This window comes from Penicillium chermesinum, assembly GCF_028974085.1.
Source record: "Penicillium chermesinum strain IBT 19713 chromosome Unknown utg000007l:1.0-2695246.0:1.0-2697696.0, whole genome shotgun sequence".
In the NCBI taxonomy this organism is placed as follows: Eukaryota; Fungi; Ascomycota; class Eurotiomycetes; order Eurotiales; family Aspergillaceae; genus Penicillium; species Penicillium chermesinum.
In genome coordinates this window covers 1384101-1396194 of record NW_026695317.1, presented here as the reverse complement: position 1 = coordinate 1396194, position 12094 = coordinate 1384101, and the positions used below count along the sequence as shown (strand labels likewise).

Sequence of the window (12094 nt, the reverse complement as noted above, 5' to 3'; positions counted from 1 at the left end):
AGCGGGTGACTCCGAGGAGGAGAACTCACCACCCCCAGAGGAAAAGATTGATTCCCCTTCACACTCCTCTGTCATCCACTCTCCACATCGTGACCAATCCCCCCGATATGGGTCGCAAGGGAACCGCCAAACCGGTTCGGCGCCCCAAGGCTGCCAGGGACGACGAGGAAGGAGAAATGTAAGTTCCCATTTGGACAACGACGGGCCCAGCAATACGCGTATTGTCGCGGTTAGCCCCGCTCATACGGGCATTCACTCTAATATGGACATTCACTTGCAGCTCTGACGCCGAATCTGCCCCCATGTCTGAATCGGATTCGGACGCCGGAGATGGCCCAGAAGACGAAGACCGTCCCATCTTTCCTTACGAAAAGCTTTACTACTCGGCCAAAGAGAAATCGGAAATCATGGCCATGCCTGAAATCCAACGTGAGGAGTTGCTTTCTGAGCGTGCTCAACAGGTGGACCGCTACAACCAAGACCTTGCTTTACGTCGCCTTTTGGCTTCTCGTGAGCGTGAAGAACAGCGAGCCGCCAAGATGGTGAAGCGCAAGGCTGGATCTGCTGGACTTGATGATACTCAGCGCAAGAGCTCGCGCCAAAAGACGACTCTTGGTGGCCGTAAGGTCGGTGAAGCCTCCGGTGCGATTGAAGCATACAAGCGCCAGCGTGAGCAGAAGGGCAAACGTGATCAAGTCCGTGGCCCAGGCACTACCCAGACTCGCCGCCGTTCTCGCTCTGCAGTTTCTGATGAGGACGAGGATGCCGATGCTGAAAGTGATCTTGAACTGGATGACCGTGTAGGCCGTTCGCCATCCATCCCCAAGGATGACCCACCTGCTGAACTCCGCGACATCAACCGTGCTCGTGTGGGACGCAGCAACTTTGCTCAAGTCTGCTTCTACCCAGGCTTTGAGGATGCTATCACTGACTGCTATGCACGTGTCAACATTGGGCCTCACCATGAAACCGGCGTGAATGAATACCGCCTCTGTTTGATCACGGGTATGTACTGATAGTGATGTTCCCGAGAATGCATACCTAATTTCACAACAGGCTTCACAGAGGGCAAGCCTTATGCCATGGAGGCTCCCAATGGGCGTGACTTTGTTACGAACCAGTATGCCAAGCTGGCCCATGGAAAGGCTGTGCGGGAATTCCCCTTTATTGCCTGCTCTGATTCCCCTTTACCGATGTAAGCTCCCCTTCCTTTCCAACGGACACTTATCACATATACTGACTGCTTTGAAAAGGCTGAATACAACCGTTACCGCAAGACCCTTGCCGTGGAGGATATCAAAATGGCCACCAAGACCAAGTTGGCTATCAAAGTTGCTGATATCAACCGTTTGATCAACCATCAATTTACCAAGGAGGAGCTGACCGAGAAGCTTCGGAAGCAAGGTGCCTTGAGCTTCAAGGCCAATGTCCGCAAGCGCTTTGACCTGGAGCGTGATATGCAGTTTGCCAAGGCCAACGGTGATTACGAGCGAGCCGAAGAGCTGCAGAAGGAGTTAAACCAAATCCTCAACCCCAACCTCTCCTGGGGTACCTCTCTCAACAAGCAACCCGCCGACAAGACTCTTACCGAGGCTGAACGCGTCCACCAAATCAACCTTCGTAATCAGAAACTGAATTACGAGAACGTGCGCCGTGCTCAGCTCGAAGAGCGCAAAGCCGCTCGAAAGGCTGCCGCAGCCGTGGCTCGTGGCGAGGCGGTTGCTGATCCCTTCATGCGTGTGCGTACGGTTGCCAAGACTCACCATGATGTCTCAGACAAGCCCAAGGAAACGGCAGTTAAGACAGAGACGCCTGCGGAAGATACTCCCAAGAAGCCTTCTGTCACCCCTTCCAAGGCTTCAACTCCCTCCGGCACCACTCCGAACAAACGCAAGACCAACTTCATGATCACATACGCGAAAAATGATGATGAGAACATCGCAGCACTGGATCTGGATATCGACATCGACATCTAGGTCAGAATTTGCGACACTTAACTTTGCAGTCTTTGGCGCCTCCGCCTTCTGCACGAACCAACCGAGATTCAGTTTTACCTAATACGTATCTAGCGAGCGACGGTGGCTAGGAAGCTTGCTTTTGTGCTTTTATTCTTAGGCTTATGGAATGGGCTCGGCGTTCCGATCAGAGAGTTGTCATGGAAATTAACTACGGTAAAACGGAATCAAAAGATCTAAAATGATGAGCAGGGACACTTCGTCCTATTCATACTAGTAACTAGTAATTTGATCCCTCCCGACTAGACGTCAATGCTGACTACTTTCTTCACCCGTGAACTTCGCATATACTTCCTGCCAACAATGCGGAGATCTTTTGATGGCGCAATTGGAAGAGAGACAAGAGTAGAATCATTCATCAACTGCTGATATCATATCCTTCACTTCGGACATCACAAGCTCTCAACACTTGCCTCCATCGCTACACGACTGGTCACACTGGTAGCTACCAATCCAGTTCTGGGCACCGTACACATCCAGACCCATCAACCAACCATTCATGACCTGGTGCAGGTAGTCCAAGTTCTGCGGAACGCCATTCGCCTGACCCTCCGAAGAGCAAGGGTAACTCTCAGTCAGGCCCTGGTTGTTATTCAGCCCACTACCAGCCGTGAACCACCCATTATAAGACCCAAACGCCTCGATGGCATTCCCACCCGTCGAGTTCAGCTGCGACTCGAGATAGTTTGTGCCCGCATCTACATTGTCCTGGATTGAATCCGTGCACTGTCCGTTGGGATAGTTGTCACAGGATACCTGCATCAGTCCCGGCGTGGGTCCCCCGGCACTCGCATTACAGGAGGACTCCTGCATCGCGATGACAGCCAGAAAGACAGGGTCCACGCCGTACTTCGAGCCTGCGCTCTGGAAGTACTGGTCATATTGCTTGCAGGGGGACCCGATGCTGCCGTAGAAATCGTCGAGGGAGACGTGGTAGATGTCATCCAGTGCGAGGAATGGCGGGTTCCAGCCGTCGCCGGTGATTCCGGTGTTGAGCCAGTCTTCCGATCTGGGGCCTTGTTAGATGCTGGGGGGTTGAGATTGAGGTTGTCAGGGGGGTTAATACCCATTAGGTCCGGTGGTTTTAGTGACGTCTTCGGTTGCGCCTTGGGCCTTGGGGTTTACGCCAACGCCTGGGTCGACGGACTGCGCGTTGGCAGTGAGAGCGGCGACTAGCGCTGCTAGCATGGCGGGTTTGAGGAATGCCATTTTGTAAAGGATAGAAGGTTAATGATTTGGCAGAGATCCTGGATCCCTTGGGCAATTTATACCCCAATTTCGAGTCCGGTTTGATGGATGACGAGGGGGTCAGTCTTCTCCAAACTCATGATGTGACCCTCCTCAGCCCGTCGAATAGAATCATCTCGATCTAGGAGACGATTTTCTGGAAGTGGCAAGTCCAAGGCCATTTCTGCGAAGAGTGGGGGCCATTGATAATTGTGAACTACCAGTTTCTAGATCAGGCAGAGTACGCCCGTCAGAGACTTGGCAGAGATCAGACTGGGGCGACTGCTCATTGGCAGATCGTCGGAACCTTGAAGACCAGAAGACTTCAATTGGCGCGACTGAGTGGACTTCTTTCTGGCCCCCGAAATTATTGGTGCGTGGCCATCTGTGGGGGGAGAATCGGGCCCTGTCGATCACTTCCGCTGCAGAAACGTGAAACGATGGCCCGCTGATACGCTGCAATCTAGGATGGATCTTGTTTAGAGTTGCCGGATGAGCCGGTCCAGGGAAACAAGCATGACCTCAAAGGTACCGCCACATGGAAAGCAAAAGATATCCAAGTTTTGTGAGCGTGTTTCCGTTTAGGTGGGAGACAGATGGGGAAACATTCAAAGTTCCAAGCAGACTTGATTCGATGAGACGAAGACGAAGCACTTCGCGCTGAAATGATGGAATCAACTTACTTTGCTTTTCAGCTCGAGGCTTTGCTGCAATCTCGTCTATTCGACAGTTCGATGAACTTCCTGAACTAGCTTCAAGGTTCCTCGTCATCCGTGAAAGGATATATACTCAATATACCCATAAGAAACTGGGTATTTTAGAGTGAGTGAGTAGTATCGTAGGTATCATTCAATAAGCGTCACGAATTTGTGTGTAGAAGTCAGGGCCCTCAGAGGGGGTGTGTACTTAGGTATTATTATACTACATAACGTAACATGCTAAATCAACCAGGTTGAAACCGCCCTATAGCACGCCTTTTCCGTGTTGTTCCTAAAGCTATTTTATCCTCAACATTGGACTGATTAAACTAGGCGTCGTATGCCATTGGTTATTCCGGCCACTGATGAATATTCTATTCACAGTAAGTTTTCTTTGCCAACCTTGTGAGGCCTTCGCAGCGGGATGGCTCGTCCCCACGCGTATCTCCTAAAAATGACGTCGCCCACCAACTCAAAGGTCCCACCGTGAAGACATTTCTATTTGCATTCCTGGCGAAGCTTCCATAGCTGGGGTCAGAGCCACTCCAAGGACACAAACGTAAAGCGTCGTGGACGTTCTCCGAATTCCTAGCGCAGGGGTCCAGATGGGGACGGGCAAGTTGAGACAGCACTGCAAGCGCAAGATGTGCACCCACAGAGTTGCTCTGTAAGATGATGTCCAAGTGCTCCTTGTCGAGTAACTCGACCGCGTACCAAAAAATTGATACAGCTTGGTCTAGTTACCCAGGCCACTTGCATGCAGGAGCCAGGTTGTAGTCAAGAAGGAGAACTCCCGGTTTCTGTCCCGCGCTTTTCAGCTTCGCTACGAGCGCTGCGATATGACTGAAGCCGCATGGTACTGCCGGGAGACAATAATCGCCACCGAGGAGGCCAATCATTACGCTTTCTGCATTCTTGTGTCCCCTCCAGAGGCCGTTCGCTCCATTGAGTCGACAAAATCAGGCAGAACGCCTTGCTGTCTCATAAATAGCTCGTATTCCAGCCAGGGAATTTGAGGGGGTTACCCATATCTGGGAGAGATTAGTCAAACTTGAGTGGAGGTAGATGTCTATGCCTTGGAAAGGGACGGTGTTACAAGGCCGCTTTCGCTGGAGGATTTAGCTTCTTACTTGATCTGGTCTACATAGATCCTGTCAAAGACTCCTCGTACAATGGAGAGTGCAACACGTCCAAATGCTGCAGCCCTCCATCTTGCCAGTAAAAGGGGCGGTGATAGCAGACCACAATCCGACGGCAGTTTTAAGCAACCTTTAGACAAAAGGTCTTCACTGATGATCGTGCGATGCTACCTACAGGCTTTTCCTAGGATTTTCACCCGATACTTAAACGCGGGCGAACCATGGTAGTGACCCTAGTCCAGAATGTTGCGCGACAGACGTAACAAAGTGGATAACACAAGATTATGTCAAATTACCTAGGTAGACCGCAGGAACTCAAATGGACTAACAGAATCTTAAGATGCATTTGCTTTCTTTTACACAGGAGAATCTCAAGGGGCCTCCAAGGGAAGGAAGCTTAAGCCCGTTCCCGGAAGGACTCAAATTTAGTTGACTAACTTCTGCGGCGATGATGAAGCCTGATCAGCGAAGCCGCTGCGGAGACGGCGTGGTGGGCCACTCTATGAGGATAACCCATGATCTTCTGTACATTCCAGTCAAGCGAAATTATATGGTGGACTCATTACCATGCTAGTAGTGTATATGTCACGCTCAGGATCAATTTCGTCAAGTTTCAATCTGTCTCACGATTCAAACTGATCTGACCTCGCTTGTTCCAAGACCCATTCCACCTCTTCAGTGATAATGTCAGGGCGAACCATGTGGATTGAATGTCCGCACCCAATTGCGTCCCGAAACCGACCCTTCGTGGATAACTTGAGGGTTTCACGTTGGAATTGGTCGTTTAAGGAGGGGTAAATCGCCAGCTTCTCCTCAACTAACTTCTTCTGTTCATCCGAGCCCCTACCGAGCCTTACAGCTGCGTTGAAAACTTTGCGCAGTTCCAATTCAGGATAGCCCTTCACGACACTGACGGGGCAATCCCGCAACACAGGGGGACTGCGGACTAGCTGGTTCTTGATTCCTAAAGTCTCACAGCTCCTTGCGTAGTTTTCCATCTCCCGTTGGACCGTCTGCCCATGGAGTTCATTCTCGTTTTCATCTTGCACGCCCTTCCAATCCTCGTCCGTCAAAATACCAGCCTGATGAAGACCCATCTCCTTAAACCAATCCAGCCCTTTAGCCATATCAATCAGATTGTACTCTGGCCACAGAGCTATACTCTTCTCTTGATTGGCCTCCACAAAGACCATCCCCACCACATCAGATCTGTGTTCGTCGTGAAGGAGCTCCGCGAATTCTCGCGCAATGATGCCCCCGAATGAGTGACACAAGATTACGTACGGCGGGCTGATGTTGACGCTGCCGAGCACGTCCTTCAGCTCGCGCGCCATATTGGCAGCGGTTCGTGCGTCTGGCGACGGATCCGATATGCCCAGGCCGCAGCGATCGTAGCTGACGAGACGGGTGGTGCGTGCAAGACGGCGGCGAACAGGATTCCATTCTGATCGCGTAGATCCCATGCCCAGGATGAGTATGACGACTGGTGTGCCCGGATACGGTCTGGGCCGGACACGGACACTCCGATCTGCAATGGTGGTGTGCCTGGAGTTCCTTTCAGTGGGACTTGGCAGTAGCGCTCACCTGTTTCCCAGGAGAAGGAGGCTTCCATGACGCTATATTGTGGGGATATGGGCTTGGAGTACCTAGATGTATGCAGTGGGGGATAAGATGGGTTGGTGGGGCAGTTGGGTAGCCGTATGGGACTAGGCGTAATCCAATGACTTGGTAACACTGATTTAGAGATCAGGCGCGGAGGTAATCAGGGTGCCTGCATTACTGTGGGGTGGAGGAAACCCGAAGGGCATGCCACGAGAAATACGCAATAGGTCTAGGCTTCGACTTTTCTACTTCGATATGCTCAGTTCAAATTCGCCGAGGGCTCGTCTCACCGTAAGCTTATACGAGGAAGGCTGTCCACTCGTATGACCCTCGTCCTCTCGTGTGGTTTATAGTTGCCTGTTCGCCAACTTTGTTGGACAAGACTTCCTGAGCGAGGTTTACATAGTATGATGTCCTCTGAATTATGAGTTCCCCAATAAAAAAAAAAAGCGAACTTCCATGTCCACTTAACCAATTCTATTCAAAATTTCGGTACGTCTCGGTACTTCCACGGGAATTATCGCTTTAGGTGCTTTATCGGGGAACCAGTATCAATGGCGAGTGAGACCTTCAAACCGAGATGCCGTAGACTTCATCAGTGTGGGATAAGAAACCAATTATCTTGAGTAAGCACCCCCCCCCCCTCCCCCATCAGCACTAGTTAGTAGGCTGATATGCATAAGCTTCCTTTCCGGATCTCAGAAGGGAATTGTCTCGCGCAAATTTTTTACCTCAGATGACGCGGACATGGCCTGATACGGAGGCTGCGTTGTTTTTGCAGGTCTGGTACGGCCGGGATTTCAGGGCAACTGTTACGACCAATACCGAGATGTACCAGCATGTGGCTTCAACTCAATTGCCACGGGGCCTAGATACACGTACCGATTTTCCGCTGCAGGTCAAGGGAAAGCCAGTCAATTACGAGGTGAGAGCAGAGGCCACTTGGCAATTGCTTGAGCCGTAGGGATCAGGCAGACGAGAAACCATGAAGCCGATCCGCCCGGGAGGCTCTTGATGTGGAGCCCAACGGGGGAAAGAAATCGACCCGATCTTCCGATCCCTGCGGATCTCATTCGAGCATGGCCTGGCCGTGGCTTCCTGCTCGAATGTTTCAACTCATTTGGGGACGAAACATAGCAGGAGGTAGAACACATCTAATGTCTCGAATTGAGAGCAAAGTAACCTGCCGGACTCTTGCCATTTGCTTGGACAAGGTATTCAGCAAGAACCTCAGCATGCATCCCCTAAGAAGCGTGATTTTCAGGCAGTCGGATTTCCGCGTGACTTGATTGAGCCGCACCGCTGTAATGTTTCCAAAAATGAACGCCGATCGGGGCCGTTACCGTAACATTACATCAATTACCGTCGGAGCAAAGAGTTCCCGCATAATGATCTGTGGGTTCTAAGGCTGAGCCCCGTAACAAAGGGTAATTGGAGGAGGGGGTAATGAAAATCCAGCCAATCACGTTGGGCAAAAACTGCTCAGCCTTCGCCCGCTAAGCCACTTTGAGAATAGTGGATTCGTCTATCAGGCAGACACTGGAGTACCGTCATCCCTCCTCCTTCCATGCCCTCCAAGTTTCCCCAATCTTTTATCTTTTGTCCTTCATCCGTTATCCGTTGACTTTTCCATTCGCACTGCTTGTCTTGTAAGTTGAGCATCTACCTCAATGCGAAAATGTTCTTTTATTGCCCTAGGTCCCCCTTTTCCATGGCGCTGAACTAATTTCTTGCTTTCCAGTCCATCGGTCTGATCTTTGATCATCGTCGATCCCAAGGCAGCACCATCGCTGGTTCCACTATAGAATCCATAGCTTGAGTAGTGTGCTCAGACGAGACGAGACGGGCGCCTAATCATATATATACCCATTCTGTCTATCCAGTATAGGCGTTTGGGTTCGGGATTCGCACGTTCCAGAACATCCGGTGACTCGATTTCGTGTTGTTCGTCCAGGATCTGTGAGTCATATACAGCTCAACCAATAGCTGCCTTCAGGATAGTTCATTCGAGAGCTAGTGCGTTAATACGAATTGCGACCCGCAGAACGGCCTATCATGTCGTCCACCCAGCAAGTTGAAACCGCCCGGGTGCACCCTCGCCGCCAACCCATCTTAAACACAGCCCTCCCATCCCTGGTGACCGAGTCTCCTACTTCCAAGATGCCCTTGAAGAAGGGAGAGACTTTCCATACTCCAACGTCTCCTGCCAAAAGTCAAGATCCTGTCTTGGATGTTCGATCTTTGCCTCGCCGTTCCCCAACCTGTTTGGAGGCCCTAACTGCCACTGAGGAGCGTATGACCTCGATTCTCAGTCGGCTGACACTGGATGCCAGTGACGAGGAAGCTGGTCAGTTTGCCAACACCCTAGATGATGTTCTTGTATGCTTATGATGAACCAGACTCTACGTCCAAAGACCATCGCTCTTCTTTTGAGGCGGACGGCATGCACTTCTCAGACAAGCAAGTGCAAGAAGAGGACCATGGTCACGAATCTGACAGCGGCCTGGGAACCTCGGTCGGTAGCAGAGACGATATCTCAAGCCCCAAAGGTTAGTAGTCCGCTTCCTTATCCTCTCCTCGGGCGGGCGGCAGCAGGGCAATTCACGCCCCGCCCGTCTATACCGTGATACGCTGTGAATGGCTTTGTCGTGAAGGAATCCGTCACGTCCAATCCAGACTACTCGTTTATTGTCCATACTAAAGTATTACCACACAGTAGACACTGCAAACGCAAAACTCCAGCTTCCTTCCCTCGGAGAGAACGCGGGGCCCAGGCGCCAGCTGGACATTGCAGCCTGCAAGCAGATCGAGCGGCACATCATAGTTCCCATTCTTAACGAAGAGAAACTCAAACCATTCCATCCTCTCGTCCGAACTGTCCCGCGCCGGATAGTGAAGAAGCAGATCGTCTGCCTTCGAGATCTTGAAAAGACCCTTCTCTGGCTCGCACCGGTAAGTCTTGTCATTCACTTGGAGTTCTGGGGTTTGGCGTCAAGGCTTTTGGTACTCATAAAAGGTTTCTTCTACCACAGAAGTTCTCGACCTCGCGAGCTTCCTATCTGCATTTCTCGGAGTTTACTATTCAGTGCCTGCACACTTCGACTTCTCACCTGAACGATCGGGATCAACGCCTACCTGCCGATCGCCCTTACACTAACGGTTACTTCCTTGACCTCGTGGCTCAGGTCCGACGATACGCAGCTATGATTCAGGCTTCTCGCGAAAGGGTGCAGGCCACCCAAGAGGCCCAGGAGAAGAAGGGCGAGACGGGCGAGACGAGTGAGAAAGCTGACAAGCCTGAGGTCAGTGTGCCAACTGCTACTCTGGAAGGTGGCCTTGCGCAGACTGGAAAGCCTCTTGAATTGGTTATCGTCCAGGATGGCAAGCCCATCTCCATGCGCACTGGTCTTCCCTACGAGCCTCAGCAAACTCCAAGCACGTTCAAACGCGCTATCAGCTTCAATGAGCACGTCGACGAGGGTGTTCAACGTTCCATGGCACGCCGCAAGAAGAACGCTCCTCCTATGGACATTAACCAAAAATGTGCTCACTGCGACAAGGTCTTCAAGCGCCCTTGCGATCTGACAAAGCACGAAAAGACCCATTCTCGTCCCTGGAAGTGCTCGGAGCCATCTTGCAAATATTTTCAACTCGGATGGCCTACTGAGAAAGAACGTGATCGTCATGTCAACGACAAGCACTCGGAAACTCCGGCATTGTACAAGTGCAACTTCAAGCCTTGCACCTACGCCTCCAAGCGAGAATCCAACTGCAAGCAACACATGGAGAAGGCTCACGGCTGGGTTTACATTCGATCCAAGAACAATGCCCGTGGTGGAAGCAAACGCGGTTCTTCTATCCAGGCTTCGCGTACGCCAAGTGTCTCAACCCCCGCTTCCAAGTCTGCCGATTTCCCTACCCCCGTTAGCGGACCCAGCCCCTCTCCCCTTCCGTCTCTCTTCCCCGAAACCCAGTTTAATTTCAACGACCCGCCGGCTCCTGCTCACGGTGATGAGTACTCCGGATTCTTCGACAATTCGCCCTACCAAAACTCTACGGGTGGCATGAGCAGCGACTACAGCTTCCCGACATCCTTCAACTTGGATTCGTTCCAAGCCCAGTTTGAGGCCGGCGACCCCAACGGACTCATCCCCGAACTGGAGCTTCACCGGGAATCCATGAACCCGATGTCCGTTCCGTCCGCCGACTCTGTCCCTGAGCTCATGGGCATGTCCTACGAAGGCTCGCCTCTGGAAACCGCCGACAACAACAGCCTGAACTTTGATTTCGAGTGGAGCCAGCTTGGCGGTGACATGACGTCCATGTCGGACAACTACACTGCGTTGCACATGCAGCTGCCAACCCCTGAGCCCGTCGAGTCTCACATGCAGAAAGGCCTTGCCATGGGACTGCCTCAAATGCCAATGGGTGGTGCGGGCAACCTGCCTGGCCTCTCCCCTGGAGCCCAAGGAAACTTGATGCTCTACTCCCCTGAATCGAGCGCTGATCAGTATGATTACGGTGTTCACGCTCCCAGCGGCAATGACTTCACGCTTTATGAGCAGCCTGCTATGCAGATGCGAAACGTCGCATCAGTCAACCGCAACCAGGCGGCCCAGTACCGCCAGTCTCAGACCATGTTCCCTCCTTTGGCCGAGCAGGGTCTGCAGACTTGGCCTGAGCAGCACCCCCAAAATGGCGGTTCTGAATCTTATCTCCCTTCCGACATGGAACTCAAGTTCATGTAAGGAAGTTGTTACAAAACCATTCCCTCTCCTAATTAATGAACCAAGCGATGGTGATGAATTTCGTTCCTCCCGCATTCTTACGCGTGGCTTTGATTCTGGAAATCATTGAAATGGAATATGTCTCATATTAAAGTCTGATTGATCATACATTCGAGTCTGGAGGAAGTTCGGCAGCGACATTTGGTTTGACTTTTTTTTTTTTTTGGTTTCCTTTGCTCCATGTCTTTGAGTAGTATAGTTCCTACAATATCACGCTGCGACTAAGTTATTGCCTCGACACCAAAGCTCCAGTTTCTTCTCGTGTATTCTACGTAGCATAAAGCCTCGAGTATCTCGCACGTACGGAGTTGATCTTGCATTCATCAGCCGATCTTTTGCTCGCATCATATACCAGTCTTCGGTATGACTAGCGTATCTTTTGAACATGTCCTCGTCCTTCAGGCTTGCGTATTAGCTACTACGCTATTCTTGCTCAGACTAGCGCATGATCTATGGTTTCAGAACCCGACCTCAATCAGAAATGCAATGCATTAATCCTGTTTGGATAGTATTCGCCAATAAGCCGCCAAGGCTGATTTAGTGTGGCAACTGTGCTGCCTGGTCTCCATTACTTGACCTACATCAGCGGCGTATCACGTGGCATGCATGCAGTCTGTTGGCAATAT

General features: G+C 51.4%; 4 protein-coding genes across 4 annotated transcripts; 2 read left to right on the top strand and 2 right to left on the bottom strand.

The window, feature by feature from the left end:
- Positions 1–107: 107 nt before the first annotated feature.
- Positions 108–1976, top strand: N7468_009243 (RNA polymerase-associated protein; the record flags this gene model as incomplete). The annotated part of the gene is made up of 4 exons (XM_058478539.1): positions 108–178; positions 281–1005; positions 1057–1148; positions 1254–1976. 4 exons carry the CDS (start codon positions 108–110, stop codon positions 1974–1976), a joined length of 1611 nt encoding a protein of 536 aa, XP_058326869.1.
- A 441-nt stretch (positions 1977–2417) lies between these two features.
- On the bottom strand, positions 2418–3203 carry N7468_009242 (putative extracellular soluble lytic transglycosylase; the record flags this gene model as incomplete). The annotated part of the gene is made up of 2 exons (XM_058478538.1): positions 2418–3024; positions 3082–3203. The coding sequence occupies 2 exons, from the start codon at positions 3201–3203 to the stop codon at positions 2418–2420; spliced, it is 729 nt and encodes a 242-aa protein (XP_058326868.1).
- Positions 3204–5702: 2499 nt separating this feature from the next.
- On the bottom strand, positions 5703–6691 carry N7468_009241 (alpha/beta fold hydrolase; the record flags this gene model as incomplete). Its single annotated transcript, XM_058478537.1, has 2 exons — positions 5703–6607; positions 6664–6691. 2 exons carry the CDS (start codon positions 6689–6691, stop codon positions 5703–5705), a joined length of 933 nt encoding a protein of 310 aa, XP_058326867.1.
- A 2045-nt stretch (positions 6692–8736) lies between these two features.
- ace1 (putative C2H2 transcription factor (Ace1)) lies at positions 8737–11429 on the top strand (the record flags this gene model as incomplete). Its single annotated transcript, XM_058478536.1, has 4 exons — positions 8737–9028; positions 9081–9230; positions 9398–9633; positions 9714–11429. 4 exons carry the CDS (start codon positions 8737–8739, stop codon positions 11427–11429), a joined length of 2394 nt encoding a protein of 797 aa, XP_058326866.1.
- Positions 11430–12094: the final 665 nt, after the last annotated feature.